Source organism: Entelurus aequoreus, linkage group LG02 (assembly GCF_033978785.1).
Source record: "Entelurus aequoreus isolate RoL-2023_Sb linkage group LG02, RoL_Eaeq_v1.1, whole genome shotgun sequence".
In the NCBI taxonomy this organism is placed as follows: domain Eukaryota; kingdom Metazoa; phylum Chordata; class Actinopteri; order Syngnathiformes; family Syngnathidae; genus Entelurus; species Entelurus aequoreus.
The window spans coordinates 36,567,853-36,592,195 of NC_084732.1; the positions used below are offsets into that span (position 1 = coordinate 36,567,853).

A 24,343-nucleotide genomic window follows, 5' to 3' on the forward strand; every position below is an offset into this window, starting at 1 on the left:
ACATGACGAACACTTTTACGACCAACCGGAAACATAGCAACCAGGCTAGCAACGCACCTCCTTTACGGCAGCTGTCGCAACGTTCTTAAAACAACCGCAGCACATACATATATATACAACATATCTCCCTTTTTTAACTTTTGTTTTTCTTTCCTTGTAAACAAAACAAAATCACACTGTAGATGTGTTGTCGGTCTAATTATAAATAATGCAGACGAGGCGTGTTGGCTGAGTTCTCGACGTTTACTTTCACAGCGTGGCAACATGCAACACTTTTCGGGGCTACCGCGCATGCTCGTAACTCCCGTTGCATGCTGGGTAGTGTAGTTGTTATATTCTCTAGCTCATAACATTTTTCCCACTATAAAGAAATAATGTTAACTCAATAAAGTGTATTTCTTTTTTAGCTTTAACTTTTCATTTTTTAGCATTGTAACCACATTTGCAAAGAACTTTTCTCTTCATAGAATTTTCTTTCAATAAAGAAATAAAGTGCAAAAATGTCAAAGCATCATAACAAACAGTTAAGTCAAATAGCAGCAGAAGTGCACTTTTTGGTGAGCTGTATTATTTTCAGTTGTGTGCCCAAGGGACTGATTTTATTTAACACTATATTATTATTTATACACCTATAGTGATCACAGAGACAGGTTGTTTTTGTGTTACTGTATATATTTGTTTCTCTGAAAAATCCCACTTAATATACTTTGGGTAACAACAGTCAATATTTATTTATTTTATTTTATTTTTTTAGGTGGGTAACAGTCAATATTTATTTATTTATTAGATTTTATTTTTTAAATTATATAATAAAAGTGAGCTTTTGTTAAACCAAATATTGTGTGTTTTTTTCCATATACAACAACCTATCTGGACTCGATAAGAGAAACGATAAGGAATCGGTTCGATAAGAGGATTCGATAATAGGCTCGAACTCGATAATTCCTTATCAAACATCATCCCTACTCCTAGGTACTTAAATAAATGCACTACAAAGACAAGATATTTGATGTTCAAACTCAAACTTTTTTTTTTTTTGCAAATAATAATTAACTTAGAATTTTAAGGCTGCAACATGTGCCAAAGTAGTTGGGAAAGGGCATGTTCACCACTGTGTTACATGGCCTTTCCTTTTAACAACACTTAGTAAGCGTTTGGGAACTGAGGAGACGCATTTTTTAAGCTTCTCAGGTGGAATTCTTTCCCATTCTTGCTTGATGTACAGCTTAAGTTGTTCAACAGTCCGGGGGTCTTCGTTGTGGTATTTTAGGGTTCATAATGCGCCACACATTTTCAATGGGAGACAGGTCTGGACTACAGGCAGGCCAATCTAGTACCCGCACTCTTTTACTATGAAGCCACGTTGATGTAACACGTGGCTTGGCATTGTCTTGCTGCAATAAGCAGGGGCGTCCATGGTAACGTTGCTTGGATGGCAACACATGTTGCTCCAAAACCTGTATGTACCTTTCAGCATTAATGGCGCCTTCACAGATGTGTAAGTTACCCATGTCTTGGGCACTAATACACCCCCATACCATCACAGGTGCTGGCTTTTCAACTTTGCGCCTATAACAATCCGGATGGTTCTTTTCCTCTTTGGTCCGGAGGATACGACGTCCACAGTTTCCAAAAACTATTTGAAATGTGGACTCGTCAGACCACAAAACACTTTTCCACTTTGTATCAGTCCATCTTAGATGAGCTCAGGCCCAGCGAAGCCAACGGCGTTTCTGGGTATTGTTGATAAACGGTTTTCGCCTTGCATAGGAGAGTTTTAACTTGCACTTACAGATGTAGCGACCAACTGTAATTACTGACAGGGGGTTTCTGAAGTGTTCCTGAGCCCATGTGGTGATATCCTTTACACACTGATGTCGCTTGTTGATGCAGTACAGCCTGAGGGATCGAAGGTCACTGGCTTAGCTGCTTACGTGCAGTGATTTCTCCAGATTCTCTGAACCCTTTGATGATTTTACAGACCGTAGATGGTGAAATCCCTAAATTCCTTGCAATAGCTGGTTGAGAAAGGTTTTTCTTAAACTGCTCAACAATTTGCTCACGCATTTGTTGACAAAGTGGTGACCCTCGCCCCATCCTTGTTTGTGAATGACTGAGCATTTCATTTTCATGTTTATCAGTTTGAACATCAAATATGTTGTCTTTGTAGCATATTCAACTGAATATGGGTTGAAAATGATTTGCAAATCATTGTATTTCGTTTATATTTACATCTAACACAATTTCCCAACTCATATGGAAACAGGGTTTGTACAATGTCGCAGCAGAGAAAAACATTAAAAACCGATCACAAACATGATGCAGCAATTTAAACTAAAGGGTGGGTGACTGGGAGAGGGGACAGGAGGTATGGGAGGTGCCCACTAAGGAACAATTCTCATGAAGCACACAGCTGCTGCAAGAAGCTGAGCCAACTAAACTTATCATACAGTGGTCAACATTCTTTGAATTAGCTTAGATGAACATTAATTTCTCCCAGGAAATCAAATGTAAGAGCTAGACAGATACTTAAATGGGACAGTGAATGCTGTTGAATGTAGCATTTACCCACTGACCACAACATTAGGTACATCTGCACAATCTAATGGTACTCTATTAACAGTATGCCTTTACAAGCAAACAAAACAACCTAGACTAACAAAATTGTCCAAAAAGGAACATCAATGGGTGTATTCACGTAACAAAGTCCATATACAATATTTAATCATTAACTGGAGACAATGTTTGAATTGTTTCAGGTGAGCAAAGAGATGACTTGATTGTGTTATACAGCCATGACAAATGCTGTTCAGTTCAGGAAATCTTTGTCTTTCCAACACAGGTGATAAGACACTTGTGGCCGTTTTCCTTGGGAGAAACCCTGACATTAGTGACTGGAATGAAGACCTAAATCATTTTCCTCTTGATCTTCCCTGAAAGGTTACAGTCAGAACAGCCTGATTATAAAATAGCATAATTGGATAAACAGAGGGTGTCCAAACCTTATCCAGTGAGGGCGACGCACAGAAAAATTGTGGCTCAGCGAGCAAAGCAGGCGACAACAAGTAAGATAGCTAGATGATGCTAACTTGCAAGCTTGTTTTGTCTCCCTGTCCTACAATTCAGTGCAACGTTTAGGCAAGAGGAAAAGCGAGTACCTGCGACTGAGGGGAGCGTTCAAATGGAGTAGAGATATTTTGACGCAAACATGAATTTTTAAAAACGCAGATTTCCACGTTTTCGCGGCCATTTCACTCTTGGTATTTACAGTGGATTATAACGTTTTCAGCTGGACTTCGAAGCATGACTTTTAAATCATATTGTTTTGTGTTTTTATATTTGTTCTATTTCATTTACTTACACTGCAGGGTCAGATATCCAATTCAGATTATTTTGTCAAATCCAATCTTTTTATGTGGCAGTCCACATTACAAAAAAAATTAATTTCTAATGTGAATGCAACCTGACCTGTATGCGGACATGACGTCGCATGCACTGCAGTGTTTATAAAGGTAAACACGACTTTAATTCCAGTTGGTGTTAGCATAGGCGCATTTGTTGCAATTTCAAGGATTCTGTGCAATCAAGGTCAACATTTTCTGCACCAAATTATTGCGCGTAGAAAGATAAGAAGTAAGAGGACAAGTATTTTGTCCCTCGCAGTTTTACAGGATATTTTGCTTCGATGACTGCTTGAAGAGCAGTTTGAGACAGTAGTGGTGGAACTTTCAAGTGAGTTCCTTAAGCATGTTGTTTTCACTTGTTTTCTGCTCGGTTATCAATTTATTATTTTGTAACCATAATTTGCCGAATAATTATGATACCTATGGTTTTTTTGATGTCATTCTGGGCAGATGAATGCGACCTGAGCGCGGGAGCGTTCACATTGAGGACGCATCGCATACATATAGGCCTGTGTCGGATATGAAAAATACGGAATTGCACTGTTCACACTGACATGAACAAATCTGATACAGGTCGCATATGGACAAAAAAATCGAAATTGACCTGCAGTGTGAACAAGGCCTTTGTTCCAGGAACTAAAACTTCCTGGAAAAAGGCCTATTTAGTAGATTAGGGATACTAAAAACAATACAACAGGGGTGCCCATTACGTAGATCGTGAGCTACCGGTCAATTGCGGAGGGGTGTGTCATTTGATTGCCAGTCAGGCATTAAAAAAATAGACCTAAAAATTAGCGATCGTCAATTTTGTCACTTGATTGACATTCGCGTCACCTGAGGATCTTGTGAGATCAGTATTATGAAAAAAAACAACGGACAGGAAGGCGAGAAACACTTTTTAGTTCAACAGACTCTCGCGCCGTACATGCCGTCAAGAGCCTGAAGACCGACCGCACAGTTCTTGTCTTCACAATAAAAGTCCTGCTCCATCCTGCCAGCGCTAACAAAATATGAGTCTCAAAAAGCCAACGCACACAAGCTAGCAAGCTACGGAATTTGCCGTCAATTTATTTCTTGTAAAGTGTGTAAAAACGAATATGGAAACTGGACAAATAAGATGTCAAAAACCAACCATCATGTGGTATTGGACAAAAACGAGGACTTTTTTCTTCAGCATTGTCTACACGTTTAAGTCAGGACTTTGGGAAGGCCATTCTAAAACCTTAATTCTAGCCTGATTTAGCCATTCCTTTACCACTGTTGACGTGTTTGGGGTCATTGTCCTGTTGGAACACCTAACTGCGCCCAAGACCCAACCTCCGGGCTGATGATTTTAGGTTGTCCTGAAGAATTTGGAGTAAATCCTCCTTTTTCATTGTCCCACTTACTCTCTGTAAAGCACCAGTTCTATTGGCAGCAAAACAGGCCCAGAGTATAATACTACCACCACCATGCTTGACGGTAGGTAATGCTTGACGGTAGGTATGGTGTTCCTGAGATTAAAGGCCTCACCTTTTGTCTTCCAAACATATTGCTGGGTATTGTGGCCAAACAGCTACATTGTTGTTTCATCTGACATCACATGGACAAAGATAAGACCTTCTGGAGGAAAGTTCTGTGGTCGATTATAGAATCGATTAGTACACGTCAATAATCGATAATCGATTTATTTCTTGTAAATAAAGTAATGCAGACAGTTCTAAAATTTGGCTGACTGCAGCGAGCCAACTCACCAATAGATCCAAATGGCTCCTTTACTTTCCGGCACTTATGGTCCAGTTTTGCACACATTTTCATGAATTTAATAAATGTGAGAGTTAATTTAACTGCTTCTTATCCAAATTATTATTTTTTTTAAGTTGCAAGTGATAAACGCATATTTAGTGAAACGAAAAGAAATGCATCAATAATTGATTTTAATCGAATCATGGCTCTTGAATCGTAATCGTAATGGAATCGTGAGGTTCCCAAAGATTCGCACCTCAAAGTGAGACACACAGGTCGTCGACCATTTTGGTTATCAGGTCCCATTTTTAGGGGGATATGAGCCGGCTCCATTTTTTTATTTGTGTTTAGTTCCGGGACGTGTCTGTAGAATGTGTCGAGGCCCATAAAATAACGATCCGCAATGGCCACTGGGCCGCACTTTGGACACCCCTAAGATAAATGATTTTATTAGTCACATTTGTTACGAAGATTATTTTGTGACTGCGTTATTATTTACAAGCTGTAATACACTGAAATAATTGAGGAGATAGAAGAGGATGAATGACTTTCCCGTGCTGATTAGTTAATGCTTGGTCAGGACAGCAAATGTTGCTCACCTCTGCTCCAGCTGCTTCATAGTTGCAGTGATCTGATTGGTCTTTTCCTCCAGACGGCTGATCATGTTGTTCTTCTTCTTCATCTCGTCGTCAGAGGACTACAAGACAGGAATTCTAGGCTTAAAAGTCTGACAGAAGACAAACATTTTCCTTTATAATATAGCGGCCAATATTTTGGTGTTTGCAATCTTGTAGAGGTTCCTCCAACCCCCCCATATTTGTAAATAAGTGACCATACTGTTCAGTTTAGAATTGTTTTTACTTAGAACTTACTTAGTACTGCATTTCTATTTTATCTTAAAATCCAGCTGTAGAGTTAAATAGTTGCCTCCCCCACTATTTAGATTTCTGACAGAATTTTAATATTTAATAATAATAATATGCACTTGTAATGCATCTGATATTCAACTGATTGTGTATGGGAGTTTTAGAATTAATTATATACATGCTTTACGGATACAAACGTCTATGTTGTAATAAAAACTAACCAGACACATCAGTTTACATTTCAAAAACATTATAAAATTAAAAAAGAACATCAGGATATATATAATTCTAGTCTTACAGAGTATTCAACTAAATTGTTATGGGAGTCATATTTTCAGAAAGCTAAGGACCTAGGGGCCGGACTTTTACCTTGTGTATTTTATTAAATTTTGTACATGTAATGCAAGACGTTTGTTTTAATTTCATCAAATGAACAATACTGTTTAGTCAAAAAGTATTTTTTTCATGCTCGTCTGTAATCCTGATTCGATCACAGAAATAACATAACACATTGACACAATATTTATGTTGTTATTTTCACAATTTGACAGACAAACTTGAGTATTTTTTAGCCTCACAAAAACGCAATCCGGGAGTTTTTTTTAATTCAGCCAGTATGTTGAAAGCAACGTTCCCTCTATTGCCTGCGCAATTGCGCACTGTTCACGCGTCCTCTGCGCACAGCAAATTAATGCCGTGCAGAAAATCAAAAATCCCATCTGAACTTTAAACAAAATAAACACATTACAATTTATTCTGTATGATTTTGCAATGCAACTCTGTGAGTGACAAGTGACAACAAGAGTGGCCCCAATGAATAAAACAATCTTTGTCAACACAGTTCAATTATCGTCTGTCGAGACACTTTACGGACAGGAATTCCATCAATCACTTTATTGAGCAAAACTGTTTGTAACCACACCAAAAACATGAGTAAAAAAAACTTGTATCTATAAAAACTGGTAATTTTCTGCCATACAAACCAGGCTTAAACCAACTTTGTCATCCGTTATATCAACAGAAGCCGCTCGCTCTGTCTCAACTGCACCAACACACGCACTCATGGCACTTAGCCAGTGCTGCGTTTATGGCCACACAAAAAGTCGGACAACCCCAACGCCACACAATGTGTAAATGCCAGGTTGTAACACTCTGACTCCTCAATCAGATGTGTGCTTATTTTACTGCCATTTATTAAGAATGTTAATCTAATGATATTATTCATGAAATATTGTCACTAGATTTCATAAATGCTAATAAAAAGATGTATTTTACAGACAGAAAGTTACAGGAACTAAATATAATCTCTGAAAGGGGTAACATTTCTTTTAAAGGCAGGAACCGCAGCCAGACATACAATACTACCACATAGGTCATGAAAAACATGTTTTTTTGTTATTGTCATTGTAAGAGGGCAAAATCACTTATATTAGAAAATTATTTTAATAAAACATTTAAATTGTTATGATGTCAGGTTTGGGACAGGTGTGACGCTGGTGGGGCGACAGTGTGCATGTGTCTGATGTTGCTCACATGTGCTCCACTGAATGCTCAGGGAGTTTGTGCGTTTGCTCACACAGATGAAAATTTAGAGGGAACATTGGTTGAAAGACAAGTTCAATTCCCGGAAGCGTTCTGGAGAATCCGTAAAAGTTGACAGCTGTGCTTTATTCATACATTCATGTGTGTAACATACCTGCATCTTCTGGTACATCTCTACATTGATGGCTTTGACCTCATCCAGTTGGTGTCTCAGCCCAATCAGTGTGTCCTGTTAATGGTGCAGAACAGTTGCACAAATCAGTACAAACAAAATGCATTTACTGTATTTTTTAGACTATAAGGCAACCTTAAAATCCTTTCCTTTTCTCAAAAATCGATAGTGCGCCTTATAATCCAGTGCGCCTAATGTATGTATTAATTCTGGTTGTGCTTATTACTGACTTCGAGGCATTTTTTTTGGTACATGGTGTAATGATAAGTGTGACCAGTAGATGTCAGTCACACACAAAAGTGTGGACTGCAGGTTGAACCCTGTTCAATAATGTAAATGACGCTAGCAAGTACCCATAAGTAAGCAAGCCCAGAATATATTGAGAATATAGAACATAGAATGCTCAAAAATCTGTCAAAATGTTTTAGTACGACTTCCGTAAGCTATAAAGCCGCACCGCTTGATGGAACTCGGAGCATTACGGCAACCGCAGTCAGACTTACTGTGCTTCAACATACGGGTATTATTATGGTGTGTGTATAAGGATCCAAAAATGGCACCTATTAAGAGACATTATTTGGCGTTTTGTTTCGCAATATTATGAAAAAACAATTTTTCTTACCTACTGGTATCTGCTGTTGTGTATATCCGCAAAAGTCCCGAAAATGTGTGCGCATCCGCCATTGTAGTCCGCGCCATAGTCAATAAGCTCCTTCTTTTTCTCTATCCTCTTGTAGTGGGACAAGCTACTAAACATTACACAGATTAATTTGGGAAGCTACAAGTTAAACCGACACATTGAAAGTTTCAGGACGTTGCTGCACTGTCTGCATTAAAACCAACAAAACTAAAGACAAGTTTCTGTTATTGAGTTGATAAATCAAGATATCAGTTTCTCTTCTCACTCTATGCAGAGAATCCACAATCAGACAGAAAGACGGCGAAACCAAACATGATCGTTGATACTGTTATGTAATTTGCTGTTAGCGTGTCCTTTCCATTTCTCAGTGATATTTAGTGTTAGAGGCGGGGGAAATAATACATTTTTAGATGCATCGCAATTCAGACATGGAGGATTATAAAATTGATTATTAAACGCCAATATTCGATAATCGATCTATTTATTGTAAATAAAATATTATAGACAGTTCCAAAATTTGTCTGACTGCAGCGAGCCACCTCACCAAGAAATTCGACCAGCTCCTTTATTTTAGGGCTCTTATGTTCCAGTTTTGCACACTATTAATTTAATAAATGTGAGAATTCATTTAACTGTTTCGTTTTATAAATGCACTGTATTTTAAAGTTGCAAGTGATAAACACTTATTTAGTGAAATGAAAAGAAATGAAAAGAAATGTAAAACTGCTTGAATAAATCGTAATCTTACGTTTCTATATTCCTTAAAAAAACTGGTTTTGTTTAATAAAATTCTACCCAAATAATGAATAAAGTCAAATAAACACAAACAAGGCAACAAGAGAAGTAAAATCTGTACAGCAGATTTGGGCATCTACATCAGCAATATGATTTTTCTGAGTGGCTGGACAATACAGATTAAAAAAAAAAATTTAAAATATGTATTTACCGGTATTTATTTATGTTTTTAATAAAAAATAAAAAAATAATTCGATTAAGAATCGTTACAAGTAAGAATCGTAATTCATTCAATAATCGATTTTTTACACCCATAATAAATATATATCAAAAGTTTATCGAACGCATTTTATATGGATATCGATTATGTGCCTATCACGATATATATTGATATCGTTTTATCGGCCCAGCCTTATCGACTGTATGACGGCAGCGCACAAATCTCGACTGTAGCCAAATTTATATTGTTTCTACCATCATACCGTGTACACCGCTGAGCCCTAACAGGCACCTTTATTACGTGTGTCTAATACTGCGGATCAGAGGAGCATCAACATTTGAATTCCAAAATTTGGGAAATCTTTTGGGAAAATTAGTAAAAATATGAGATTTCTCTACGTCACAATAACACGTCATCTACCCAATCTTATAAAATCTTATGGGAGTTTACGGATTTAATAGATTGTAAGGTTTCCTCGTGAGAAATTCTGAAATATTAAATCAAATCAAATCAATTCTAGGCTCCTTCACGTAGATTATAGGCGAGACGTTTTTCAAGCTGGCTGACATTATTTCTTCCTGATGTTACAAAAAGTATGAGAATGCTGCCTCTTCTTCTTTACTTGTATAATATGTCCCCTATTTGTCAGAATATTGACACAAAGTTTGGATGTTTTGGCTGATATATATTTTCTGTCATCTCAATGTCCATCCATCTCTGTCGAGTTATTTCATTCAATCACGGAACATGAATGAAACTCGCCGCATTCCTTTAATGAGATCACACACACGAGTGCTGCGGACGGAGGCAGATCTTGCAACACAAACAAAACGGAACCGGAAAGTTGCTGGGAAAGAAGAAAAAAACTGGCTTTCCCAACAAAAAACTGAAGTTTTGAAAGCTAAGCAGAAGATATATACTGAGATATACTGTATACAAGCGACCAACACTGCACGAGGGGGGCAACACTTCCTATGCTGGGAAAGTGATTAATATTTATCTACTTCACTTATTATTTACACTTTTAAATACGAAATACTGGTATCACATGTGCAGTGTTGGGACTAACGCGTTACAAAGTAACGAGTTACTGTAACGCCGTTAGTTTTTCCGGTAACTAGTAGTCTAACGCGTTATTTTTTATATTCAGTAACTCAGTTACCGTTACTACGTTATTTTACGTTATTTTTTATGTAGTATCAGCTAGAAACAGAAGATCTGAGTGTGTTTTATTGGAGAGTTGCAGTGTCGTCCTTCTGAATGTTCTTGTGTCACAAGCCGGAGAAGGTCTGTGTGTGGGTGTGGGGAGGGGAAGGGGGTGCGTGTCTGTGTTTACTAACAAGACATCATGGTGGAGCTGAAGTCGAGTTTCTTAACATGGAGATATTCTCACTACTTTTCTTTTGTCGAGCACAAAGAAAAAAACATTTTAGTTAAAGGTAAGTTGTGTCTTGGATCAAAGATCCCATTTACTGCCCAAAACAGCAATTCAAATCTGCTGAAACAGCTACAAAAGCAACATGCTTCGACGAAGCTAGTAAAGAGAGACACACTTCACCTCCACCTCCAACAGCGGCTGGATTTTAACGGAGGGACTGCTAGCCAGGACAACATTGATAGAGCCATTGCAGCGTATGTGCTAGAAGACATGCAGGCTATTTCTACAGTGGAGTCACCCGCTTTCAGGCAGCTAATTAGCATCATATCGGGTGTTAAACAGCAAATTGCATGAAAACATTTTCCAAGTTCCTGGACACAGTGGACAGTGAGTACATAAACATGGAAAGCGAGCTAAAGAAAACACTCCAAACTCTGCCTCTGCTCATCATTAAGCACTAAAGGTACACACTCTGTCAATTCTCTTATATACTCTTTCATTCTAGACTTCTAGAGTGTTTGATTATCACATCACTCTAAATGTATAGACTATAAAGTTCACAAACATAAAGAGTGATTCTAGTGGGCCAGGCCAATCTTTCCTTATCTCTAAACTAAAACTGGGGAAATGCATAGAGTGTTCTGGGCTTCAGTACAGTGTTGATCTCATGAAGACGTGATTTTATTTCAGAATTCCTTGAGAGAAAAAAATGCCTAGTTAGGGTTTGTGTATGTCATGTGTGCCTTCCTTGGGTGAAGCCAGGTTTACAGCTATGTTGTGACATGTTGTTAGTATGCTGTTTGTTACTTATGTATGTTATCCATCCATCCATCCATCCATTTTCTACCGCTTATTCCCTTCGGGGTCGCGGGGGGCGCTGGAGCCTATCTCAGCTGCATCCGGGCGGAAGGCGGGGTACACCCTGGACAAGTCGCCACCTCATCGCAGGGCCAACACAGATAGACAGACAACATTCACACTCACATTCACACACTAGGGCCAATTTAGTGTTGCCAATGAACCTATCCCCAGGTGCATGTCTTTGGAGGTGGGAGGAAGCCGGAGTACCCGGAGGGAACCCACACAGTCACGGGGAGGACATTCAAACTCCACACAGAAAGATCCCGAGCCCGGGATTGAACCCAGGACTACTCAGGACCTTCGTATTGTGAGGCAGACGCACTAACCCCTCTTCCACCGTGCTGCCCTATGTATGTTGTGTTGCAGCTATTTAAAATAGTTTTGTCAATTTGTTCTGGCCTGGAATAAATTGGCCCTTTGAAACATATCTTTGTCTTTGTGTGTTGTATGTAGACCACATTGCTTAGCAGAGGTCAGTGATGCAAATGCATGTCAAGTTGATCAACAGATTGTATTATTCTCCAGTGCAATAACAGTACTGAAATGAATGCTAAAAGGGCATTAATGGGAGTTTAAAAAAAAAAAAAGAAGTAAGTAAATAGTTACTTTTCACAGTAACGCATTACTTTTTGGTGTAAGTAACAGAGTTAGTAACTGAGTTACTTTTGAAATAAAGTAACTAGTTACTGGTTTTCAGTAACTACCCCAAAACTGCACATGTGCAAGGCTGGTCGGTATAACAGTTGATATCGGTGTACAGTATTTTAGAAAGATATAGATACGTATATATATTTGAGACAATCCCGCCATACCAGTATCTTTTGACGTGTCTTTGTTACAGCCGTTTGCGGCCGGTGTGGCGCGCAGCCGCCGGGAGCCCGACAGGCACTATAGCTGACAAAGTGTCCGGCATGCGGGAAGGGTCCAGCGCGCGTCCGGAGTTGCTACCACGCATTGCCGCCACCCCGCCACATTTGCCTTTGCGCACAACCAACGTGTGATTTACTGTACCTGTTTCTCATGAATATCTTTCTCAAAAAGTTTCATAGCCAACTCCATTTCCTGCTTCATTGACACCTGGACCACGAGCTCGTTCTCCACATCCTGAAAATAAGAGCACACAATGAGCACACAAGATACACATACATTTTGGGTCACACCGAGGTGCGGTCTTACCTGTCTTAGCTGACACTCCTCCTTCAGCTGTCTTTGTGCCTCATTGTACATCTCATCCAAACCTTGACGGGATTGTTTGTATGTGTCTCGCTCCAGGGACACGTCACCTTGAGACAACTGTATGGGAAACCAACAAGATACTGATATTAGCGTGTTCTATATCGTACTGCTCAATAATCAGTCATACAATTAATGCATCCTCAATCAATCAAAGTCATGAGGTATTGTGTGTGAGTGTACCTCTAAATGTTGTTGTGCCTTCAGAATAATGATGCTGTTTTCACTCCTCAGTTGCTGGTTTTCTTCTTGTAGTTTGATGATGTTGTTTTTGGCTATAGCTAACTGCAAACACACACAAAGAAGACAAAGACTGATCATCTCCATCGTGAACACAAAACACCCTAAGAGTGAGTCTCACCTCTTCTATGAGTTTAGAGTTGGACTTTTCCAGAGAGTCTACTCTGCCTTGAAGTCCATGAACTGTAGAACTGGACAGCATTTAAAACAGCGAATGAATCTTTTTATTACCTTATAAAGTGTGTTTTTCATTAGAAAAATGTCTTACTTTAGTTGCCGATTGAGCTCTTCTACATAGTTCTTTTGATCCAGGATGGATGCTATTTGGCTGTTCCTGTTGTCATGGAAACAGACATTAAAATTTAAGGGGGTCTTGAAACAGAGTGTATATAGAAGAGGGAGATAAAATAATATAAATATGTACCTCTCCTCACTCCTGTAATCATCAATGTCGTTCTTTAAGTACATGGAGAAGTCAATCACCCCAACCTAAAAATAGACAATGACAATGACTTAAATTCACTAAGGACCCTTTTCTACCAGAAAAAGATGTGCAGTATTTTCCCTCTCGACGTAAGTCTGTTAGTGGGTGAAGGTACCCTAAAATGTGAGCGTTCTAGGGTTGTACATCTCTTTGTGATGGAAGATTCAATGCGCATATGTTTAGAGTGTCCGCCCTGAGATCGGTAGGTTGTGAGTTCAAACCCCGGCCGGGTCATACCAAAGACTATAAAAATGGGACCCATTACCTCCCTGCTTGGCACTCAGCATCAAGGGTTGGAATTGGGGGTTAAATCACCAAAAATGATTCCCGGGCGCGGCTACGCTGCTGCCCACTGCTCCCCTCACCTCCCAGGGGGTGATCAAGGGGATGGGTCAAATGCAGAGGACAAATTTCACCACACCTAGTGTGTGTGTGACAATCATTGGTACTTTAATTAATTTAAATTTAATATAGGTACATGGGTTACAATACGAAAAAACCTGATATATTTTAAAAACAGAACAATTGATTGATTTTGATTGATTGAAACTTTTATTAGTAGATTGCACAGTGCAGTACATATTCCGTACAATTGACCACTAAATGGTAACACCCAAATAAGTTTTTCAACTTTTTTAAGTCGGGGTCCAATTAAATTGATTCATGATACAGATATATACTATCATCATAATACAGTCATCACACAAGTTAACATCAGAGTATATACATTAAATTATTTACATTATTTACAATCCGGGGTGTGGAGGGGTGGGGGTTAGGTTTGGTTGATATCAACACTTCAGTCATCAACAATTGCATCATCTGAGAAATGGACATTGGAACCGTGTAGGACTGACTTGGTAGGATATGTACAGCAAGTAGTGGACATAGAGATAGAGATCAGAGAGCATAAGAATAAGAATAAGTAATAATATTTGATTATTTACATTTGATTATTTACAATCCGGGGAGGTAGGATGTGAAAGGAAGTTTGTTAGTTTACGGTTGAAGTTGCCTGGAGGTGTTCTTTTAGTGCGGTTTTAAAGGAGGATAGAGATGACCTTTCTTTTACACCTGTTGGGGTTAGTGGAGCTCCCCCTGGTGTTGTGGTTATGGCGGTCATTTACATTAAGGAAGTAGTTTGACATGTACTTCGGTATCAGGGAGGTGTAGCGGATTTTATAGACTAGGCTCAGTGCAAGTTGTTTTACTCTGTCCTCCACCCTGAGCCAGCCCACTTTGGAGAAGTGGGTAGGAGTGAGGTGTGATCTGGGGTGGAGGTCTAGAAGTAACCTGACTAGCTTGTTCTGGGATGCTTGGAGTCTAGATTTGAGGGTTTAGGAGGTGCTAGGGTACCAGGAGGTGCAAGCGTAATCAAAAAAGGGTTGAATGAGAGTTCCCGCTATAATCTTCATGGTGCTTTTGTTGACCAGAGAGGAGATTCTATAGAGAAATCTCGTTCGTTGATTTTATCACAGGAAATATTAGCCTCTAGAATGGAACCTAGGTAGGTGACCTCATCTTTCCTGGTGATAACAATGTCACCCACTTTTATAGTGGAGTCACTGACTTTCTTAAGGTTGATGTGGGACCCAAATAGGATGGATTCCGTTTTACCCAAGTGTATGGATAGCTTGTTGTCAGCAAGCCAGGTGCAAATTCTACAGAGTTCAGTACTGAGGATTTTCTCCACCTGTGACTTGTCCTTGCCGGATACCAGCAGGGCCGAGTCATCCGCAAACAAGAACAATTCACAGTCGCATGCTGATGACATATCGTTTATGTATATTAGGAACAGTAAAGGCCCTAATATACTGCCTTGGGGGACTCCACAGCTTACTGAGATGGGGGGGGGGGGGGGGGGCACGGTGCCGTTCACCTCTACCACCTGTTTCCTCCCCTCCAAGTAAGATTGCATCCAGCTCGATGAGGTTTTATCAAATCCGATTGCTCTGAGCTTATCCAACAGTATAGCGTGGCTAACGGTGTCAAAGGCCTTCTGAAGGTCCAGCATGACCATGCCGCAGTATTTGCCTGCATCCACTGCATGTTTGATGTGGTCGGTCAGATAGAGAAGGCATGTGTCAGTGGAGTGGTTAGTTCTGAAGCCGGATTGGAATTTGTACATGAGTTTATTAGTGGCAAGGTAACTATCGACCTGTTCATAAACTATTTTTTCCACTACTTTTGAAATGGAACTGAGAATAGAAACAGGTCGGTAGTTGCCAGGTTCCAATTTGCTTCCTTTTTTAAAGAGGGGAGTTACTCTTGCTTGGGTTGTTGTTTTCGCGGGCTTTGGTGGGGTTGAAAACAAAGACCAAGGATGGATGAAGAAGCCCCTGAATCCTGTGTAGGCCGCGGGTACAGTTGCCGCGGTTCCGACCGTCAGGGGTGTTGTTGACGACAGCCACCTCGCTGTTCGTCGCCGGAACGCTGTCTTCACCGGTGTCTGGGCCGTCCTCCTCCGCCGCCGAGCTGCCGACCACATCGATGATCGGGGTGAAGTCCTCCGTCGAGTCGCCGACCGCTGCAGCACAGGTGAGCTCGGGTTGAGATGAGCAAGTAAGGGCTGGCGTAGGTGGAGAGCTAATGTTTTTAGCATAGGTCCGACGAGGTCCCGTAGCTAAATTAGCTTCAATGGCGTCGTTCGCAACAGCATTGCTAGGCTTCGCCAGGCGGGACAACATTAACCTGGTGGTTACAGGTCCAGGGTTTAGTTCAGTGTCTCCTGAGAGTAGAAGTAATAGTAGAATTGTTGATCTTCGGTCTATCCTTTCAGTCAGGGGCTTGTTTCTTCTGTTTCGATCCGCAGTCAGGCACGAGGTTATCACGTTACCTCCGAAGCTAAAGTGCTTCGCCGATGTATTACCGAGGAGATATAAATCACAATGATTGTCCATTTCACGTTCTCGACTCTCATTTTCAAGAGGGTATAGTGTCCGTGGTGGTATAAAATACAAATCCGTAGAAAAAGGAGAAAGTGTGGAATCAAACGAGCCTTTGTTTGGATGCTACAGTGGGAGCGAAAGAAAATGCGACTGATCATCTTGGAGACCGGAACGGCCGTTTTAACAATTCGATACACTTTTGGAACGATTTGATAAAGTTCAATAAAGTGTATTAATGATTCCAGTGTTAAGATTTGTTGATAGACAAGACGCGAAAAGACGCTTGGTCTTTTGGATGCCTAGAAGTTGGCATCCTAATGACAGCAGACCTTATACAGTAAGTGATGATTTATTATGTTTGTTTGATCTCATAAAGTCTGCAGTGAGTAAAAATCAGTGATGAAGAAAAATATGCAACTGTTGTAATGCTATTTTGAAATGAATGCGCTGCGTGTGCTTAAAATGATAAAAATACGTAAATATTAAATTTCATTATGAATTTGCCTGTTAATACATTACATATATACTTACAGTGTGTATATAAAACCTTAATGAAGGTGTTTGAACGTTTTTAAGGGCTGTATAGGCAGAATAGAGCAGCTCCCATAGGATCCACTGTAAGCAGACTTTTGATCAAATTGATCTAATAATTAAAATGCACAAAAAAAAATACACCCACCGTCATGTCTTTCATAATGATTGTGAACGATAAGCAAAATTCCAAAAAAAGTGCAGTTTCCCTTTAACATCAAGCAGAACATCAGGGTGGCTACACTATACAACAAGTCTATGGAGTTACATCCAGCCAGGAAGAAGACATTGTTGTAGCGTGCATACACACAATAAATCACAGACAAGCACGGCTTGGATGGATACTGCCTTTTTTAAATTAAAAGGGTTATCTATTTCACTAATATCAATGATATTCACAAGTGTTAGAAAAACCCGAAAATTTTCACACAGCCAAAAAAAAAGCGTCATGGCAAAATTAATTACATGTGCCCGCCTTCATTCACAACAGAAATAAGAGCAACAATCTAAAAAGCGCGGTTTGAGATGGCTTAGAAGATTAGGTGAGGACACTGTCAACACTGTCTGGTGCGTAGTTAGTTACCTGAGAGTCCAGGTCTTCGCCTTTGACACACAGATTGGCATCAATTACGTTCAGGCCCACCAGCAGACCCACTATGACGGCCCCCTCCTCCTCCAGCATCAGCGCTGAGTTCTCATAGAAGTCACTGCAGCAGAAAAACAACTCACTATTTTTCTCTACACTACATCATGCTGAAAACTACTCACTCATGTTTGTTAATTTGTGTGTGTGCTTGCAAGTACCAGAGCAGGTCTTTTCTAGAAATGAGTAGTCGCAGATAGTCGGCCAGCCGCTTCTGCATGAGGGCCAATCTCAACCACGCACGGGCCCGTCCTAAAGGAGTCCTGAGTACAGAGAAATTGTAAATATTTAATTGTTCCATTTTAGGCAGACTCAAAAAACCCAAAAGGAAACAGACACATTTCCACATTTGTAGGTCCAGAGAAGTAGTAAAAATGTCCATCCTTAAAAAAATATACATCTGCCAAGTGCAATCATGCATGAGTTCTGAACCCTTTAAGGCATTTTTTCAAGAATAATAGTTAAAAACACATTGTACACTCGTGTGTATTCCTTACTTGAGTCCTGGCAGATCTCGTACTGAGGCTGAGATCTCTGCTGCTTCAGGACACAGTTTTTCCACTAGCTCCAGAGGACCCCACAAAGACTTATTAAATCCCAGAAAGGACTTTTTCACTAAAAAATATCAAATGAGACACTACAGACACATGCCATTTATTTGGAGGGAACCGCACTACGCGCACACAGAGCCACAGCGGCACGACTGACAGCCTTACCTCGCAGACCGTGTTTGAGGCAGTGTTCCATGACAACAAAGAACTGCTGCAGTGGTGGGTAGTCCGAGTCCAGCGTTCTTCCAAAGCTCAGAGCAGACTCGATCAGACCTTTAATACTTAGCTTGGCCATGTTGAGCAGGTTGGCTCGCTCCATGGTCATGGGGTCCCGCAGGGCTGCACCACAGACAAGATTGTCATTAAAAACATGCTCTTAGTTCAAGGATACACCATAAAGCATGGCTGGCTTAATGGCAGAATACCTTCTGACTTTTCTTTGCTGTTTGTCAAATGAGCAAGAATGATGATGTCACATACAAACCCAGTTTCCATATGAGTTGGGAAATTGTGCTAGATGTAAATATAAACGGAATACAATGATTTGCAAATCATTTTCAACCCATATTCAGTTGAATATGCTACAAAGACAACATATTTGATGTTCAAACTGATAAACTTTTTTTTTTTTTGCAAAAATGATTAACTTTAGAATTTGATGCCAGCAACACGTGACAAAAAAGTTGGGAAAGGTGGCAATAAATACTGATAAAGTTGAGGAATGCTCATCAAACACTTATTTGGAACATCCCACAGGTGAACAGGCAAATTGGGAACAGGTGGGTACCATGATTGGGTATAAAAGTAGGTTCCATGAAATGCTCAGTCATTCACAAACAAGGAAGGGGCAAGGGTCACCACTTTGTCAACAAATGCGTGAGCAAATTGTTGAACAGTTTAAGAAAAACCTTTCTCAACCAGCTTTTGCAAGGAATTTAGGGATTTCACCACCTACGGTCCGTAATATCATCAAAAGGTTCAGAGAATCTAGAGAAATCACTGCACGTAAGCAGCTAAGCCCGTGACCTTCGACCCTTCAGGCTGTACTGCATCAACAAGCGACATCAGTGTGTAAAGGATATCACCACATGGGCTCAGGAACACTTTAGAAACCCACTGTCCGTAACTACAGTTGGTCGCTACATCTGTAAGTGCAAGTTAAAACTCTCCTATGCAAGGCGAAAACCGTTTATCAACAACACCCAGAAACGCCGTCGGCTTCGCTGGGCCTGAGCTCATCTAAGATGGACTGATACAAAGTGGAAAAGTGTTCTGTGGTCTGACGAGTCCACATTTCAAATTGTTTTTGGAAACTGTGGACGTCGTGTCCTCCGGACCAAAGAGGAAAAGAACCATCCGGATTGTTATAGGCGCAAAGTTGAAAAGCCAGCATCTGTGATGGTATGGGGGTGTATTAGTGCCCAAGACATGGGTAACTTACACATCTGTGAAGGCGCCATTAATGCTGAAAGGTACATACAGGTTTTAGAGCAACGTATGTTGCCATCCAAGCAACGTTACCATGGACGCCCCTGCTTATTTCAGCAAGACAATGCCAAGCCACGTGTTACATCAACGTGGCTTCATAGTAAAAGAGTGCGGGTACTAGACTGGCCTGCCTGTAGTCCAGACCTGTCTCCCATTGAAAATGTGTGGCGCATTATGAAGCCTAAAATACCACAACGGAGACCCCCGAACTGTTGAACAATTTAAGCTGTACATCAAGCAAGAATGGGAAAGAATTCCACCTGAGAAGCTTAAAAAAAGTGTCTCCTCAGTTCCCAAACGTTTACTGAGTGTTGTTAAAAGGAAAGGCCATGTAACACAGTGGTGAACATGCCCTTTCCCAACTACGTTGGTACGTGTTGCAGCCATGAAATTCTAAGTTAATTATTATTTGCAAAAAAAAAATAAAGTTTATGAGTTTGAACATCAAATATCTTGTCTTTGTAGTGCATTCAATTGAATATGGGTTGAAAATTATTTGCAAATCATTGTATTCCGTTTATATTTACATCTTAACACAATTTCCCAACTCATATGGAAACGGGGTTTGTACTTCCTTTCATATAACATATTACACAGGCTGTTGAATGGTACAATGTATATTTTTGGAAACATTATAATGGCTAAATGCTGAGAAAAAGAAATAGGCATTAGTTACACAACCCAGTTTTTGAGAGATTGCACATTCAGAAGTGAGGTGCTTTTTGATTTGTCTTTGATTTGTATGACATGCAATTTGATTGATTTTTTCCTAAGAAAATGTTTAAAATGATTGGAATCATACAAAAATACATGTAAAACATATCAGTGGACAAAAATGTATATTTAATATAAAATGCATACATTTAATAATTGTAATGTCTGCTTATGAAGAAAACATTTGAGTGCATGCAACATTGTGTGATATCTATCAGTATTAAAAGACAGTACACGTTTTTAAATGTCAATCTCGGCTGCTTCCGTCCCCAAAAAAATAGTTAGGTAAGTTAAGGTACAGAATTACTAAAATAAAGACGTAATTACAAATAATTTGATAGAGTACGAGAATAAAGTTGTCATTTGTTGAAAATAACTGCTTTTGCAATTTAAAAAGTAGTATAATCTTAGAGATCAAAAATTTATTTTACAAGAATAAATCAGTATTATGAGGGGGAAAATATACATTTAACAAATATGAAGTCAAAACCAGTTTGTGTAACAATAAGCAATGTTACCACATATCAAAAGGCAATTATTGCTAATAATAACGGCTGTCAAAGGATTAAACTATTTAATCACAGTTATTAGCATGTTATCTACAGTTAACTCATAATTAATCACAAATATAACGTTTTATCTTTAATTAGTAAAACGTATTAAAATGTACACCCAACATGGGACTGGGCAATTTGTTTCATTTATGCAGATGTTTGTTAAACATTATGCTTTATTTAACAGCTCAACATAAATGGACATACACACGCACACACTCATGTTTTAGGTCATTGTGGGGACTAGACAAGCAAGACCAAAAAAACACAACTTGTGACTTTGCAAGCCGATGTGGATGGAAATAATTTGGGGATATGGAGAGAGTGACCTGCCAAGACATCGAAGCTCAACCTGCCATGCAGTATACTATTTTTTCTCTGTCTTTTTATGCTCTCTATCCCTTTCTTTGACTCAACATCAGATGAAACGCTGCTAATTTTCCACAGCTCAGGCATGGATTGAGGGTCACATAGGACGCACGTTAATCACAGTATTACAAAAATAGTGCTTTTGTTAACTCGTTATTATCGCGACAACTTTGACAGCCCTATCAATAATAAAACTTAATTCATTGCATTTCTTCTTCAATTGACCAAATACTCATGATATAATCCTAATCGAATGGAACATCTTGCGAATATATAATGCATTGTTCCATAGAGCAAAGGAACGACACGCACTACATTTAAAAGCCCAAGCAACAACAATAGCATTGTAATAAAGGGTGCAACACAACCGCATCCCTTTAGACCAGTGTTTTTCAACCACTGTGCCGCGGCACACTAGCGTGCCGTTAAATACAGTCTGCTATGCCGTGGGAGATTATGTAATTTCACCTAATTGGGTTAAAAATATGTTTTGCAAACCAGTAATTATAATCCGCAAATGTGCCGTTGTTGAGTGGCTGCACTGCCTAGCGCTCGGCAGCGTAACCATGTAATTAGGGCTGCAACTAACAACTAATTTGATAATCGATTAATCTGGCGATTATTACTTCGATTAATCGATTAATAATCAGATAAAAGAGACAAACTACATTTCTATCCTTTCCAGTATTTTATTGAAAAAGAAACAGCATACTGGCACCATACTTATTTTGATTATTGTTTCTCAGCTGTTTGTAAATGTTGCAGTTTATAAATAAAGGTTTGTAAAAAATAAAATAAATAAAAAAGTAGCCTCTGCGCATGCGCATTGCATAGATCCAACGAATCGATGACTAAATTAATTGCCAACTATTTTTTATAATTGATTTTAATCGATTTAATCGATTAGTTGTTGCAGCCCTTCATGTAATACTCTTCCATATCAGTAGGTGGCAGCAGGTAGCTAATTGCTTTGTAGATGTTTGTCGTGATCACAATATACAGACGACAGCGGGAGGCAGCATGCAGGTAAATAGGTATCTAATGCTTAAACCAAAAATAAACAAAAGGAGAGTGCCGCTAAGAAAAGCCATTGAAGCTTAGGGCTGGCTATGCAAAATGTAACTAAAACAAAACTGGCTGCAAAGTAAACAAAAACAGAATGCTGGATGGCAGCAAAGACTTACAGTGTGTGGAGCAGGCGGCGCCCACAAAGTACATCCTTACATGACATGACAATCAATGTCCCCACAAAGAAGGATAGCTTCGGCACAACTTAAATAGTCTTGATTGCGAAAACAAACAAGTGCGGGAATAGCGTTCAAGGAAGACATGAAACTGGAACAGGAAAATACCAACAAAACAGGAAAAGCCACCAAAAATAGGAGCACAAGAAAATAACTAAAACACTACACACAAGAAAACACCAAAAACTTCAAAATAAATTACAGCGTGATTTGACAGGTCGTGACAGTACTTTGAGACAAGAGTTATAGTGATGCATGCTTGGTTATGGTTTGAATTCATATCCAACAATTGCGACAACAACTTTTTACTATCAATATTGGCTGCTGAGTTTCATTTTCTAATGTTTTCTGCTGGTGTTGTGCCTCGGGATTTTTTCAATGAAAAAAATGTGCGTTGGCTCAGAAAAGGTTGAAAAACACTGCTTTAGACCACAGTACCCATATTGGCTGCACATTTGACAGTATGACGTAATGTTGGCTGTCAGAATCATCCTTGGCCATGCTTGTCCATGAACGTCTCATGGTGCCCTCGGTTATGTGTACAATCATGTTAGCCAAGTGACACTTCCTGCAGAACAACATGGTACTCTACCTTGCACGGTCCACTCGCCAGGCATGGATGCTCTGTTCTCTGACACTTTAGGCAGGACATGAATGCTCCCTGAAATGGTTTCGGATGCTTTCCTGGCTAAAGCGAAGATGGGAGCTTGCCATCGTCCATCTCCTCCCCCGCCGCCTCTCATGGTGCCGCTTATGTTGGGCTTATCCCCGCCGCTAGATTTATCCTCTTGTAACCTTAATATTCCAAACACCTGCGTTTTATCTTTGCTGCTGTCGGCTTCAGACAGAGCCAGGTCGTGCTCGGCGGGAGATGCCATTTTTTGGTCACCTCTCGTGCTATGCTAGCCGATGGTCTAGCGCCACTTAGCGCGGGTTTAAGCTCACTTATACGGGTTAGCTCGACGCTTAGCTCACCCGGCGGCCGCGATGACAACCGTATATTTGAAATAGCGGCGATAGCATCGGCTAATTAATAACAGGTGAGTATCTAGGCGTCGGTGGTCTACATAGTGAGCAACCGTACAAATAGAGGCAAAGAACAATGCTGCTGCTTCTCCTCGGGGATGTTTTCTGTTCCGCACATGTTGTCGCGGTGGAGACGCGTATATACCCGGCCAGATGTGACCGTCAGACCGCTAGTGACGGTGTTCTTTGCCGCTCCGGAGGGGCGGTGTCAACAACACACTCACGAGACACACAAAAGGAAACACTACGTCATGGCTGTTGTTGCCGCTCTACCGCCTCCCGCTGGTTACAGTCGGAAAACGCACGGCGTGGGCAAGCCCGTTCTCGCGAGACTGTAGTAACTTGCAAACATAAACGTGGCCACGGGTTGGGCCACATACACTGTATTGCCAAAAGTATTTGGCCACCCACCCAAATGATCAGAATCAGGAGTTGTAATCACTTGGCCCGGCCACAGGTGTATAAAATCAAGCACTTAAAGGCCTACTGAAATTTTTTGTTTTTATTTAAACGGGGATAGCAGATCCATTCTATGTGTTATACTTGATCATTTCGCGATATTGCCATATTTTTGCTGAAAGGATTTAGTAGAGAACATCGACGATAAAGTTCACAACATTTGGTCGCTGATTAAAAAAAGCCTTGCCTGTACCGGAAGTAGCGTGACGTCACAGGTTGAAAGGCTCCTCACATTTCCCCATTGTTTACACCAGCAGCGAGAGCGATTCGGAACGAGAAAGCGACGATTACCCCATTAATTTGAGCCAATATGAAAGATTTGTGGATGATGAACGTGAGAGTGAAGGACTAGAGTGCAGTGCAGGACGCATCTTTT

The 24,343-nt window shown here is 40.1% G+C and overlaps 1 protein-coding gene across 3 annotated transcripts in view; it reads right to left on the reverse strand.

Annotated features, from left to right (window-relative positions):
- rufy2 (RUN and FYVE domain containing 2) overlaps positions 1–24,343 on the reverse strand; it is a 51,334-nt gene that overhangs the window by 19,959 nt on the left and 7,032 nt on the right. For 2 of the 3 annotated variants that reach the window (XM_062026055.1, XM_062026070.1), the window contains exons 1-13: positions 23,075–23,767; positions 18,279–18,452; positions 18,060–18,177; positions 17,724–17,825; positions 17,503–17,626; positions 13,441–13,505; positions 13,285–13,350; positions 13,138–13,207; positions 12,960–13,061; positions 12,720–12,836; positions 12,555–12,647; positions 7,692–7,766; positions 5,729–5,826 (exon numbers count right to left, since the gene is read on the reverse strand). In XM_062026055.1, coding sequence (XP_061882039.1) covers positions 5,729–5,826; positions 7,692–7,766; positions 12,555–12,647; positions 12,720–12,836; positions 12,960–13,061; positions 13,138–13,207; positions 13,285–13,350; positions 13,441–13,505; positions 17,503–17,626; positions 17,724–17,825; positions 18,060–18,177; positions 18,279–18,452; positions 23,075–23,360 — 1,490 coding nt within the window. In that variant the 5' untranslated portion in view covers positions 23,361–23,767. Of the gene's footprint in view, positions 1–5,728; positions 5,827–7,691; positions 7,767–12,554; positions 12,648–12,719; positions 12,837–12,959; positions 13,062–13,137; positions 13,208–13,284; positions 13,351–13,440; positions 13,506–17,502; positions 17,627–17,723; positions 17,826–18,059; positions 18,178–18,278; positions 18,453–23,074; positions 23,768–24,343 lie in introns of those variants that run through there. The other variant, XM_062026063.1, reaches the window with a different exon arrangement.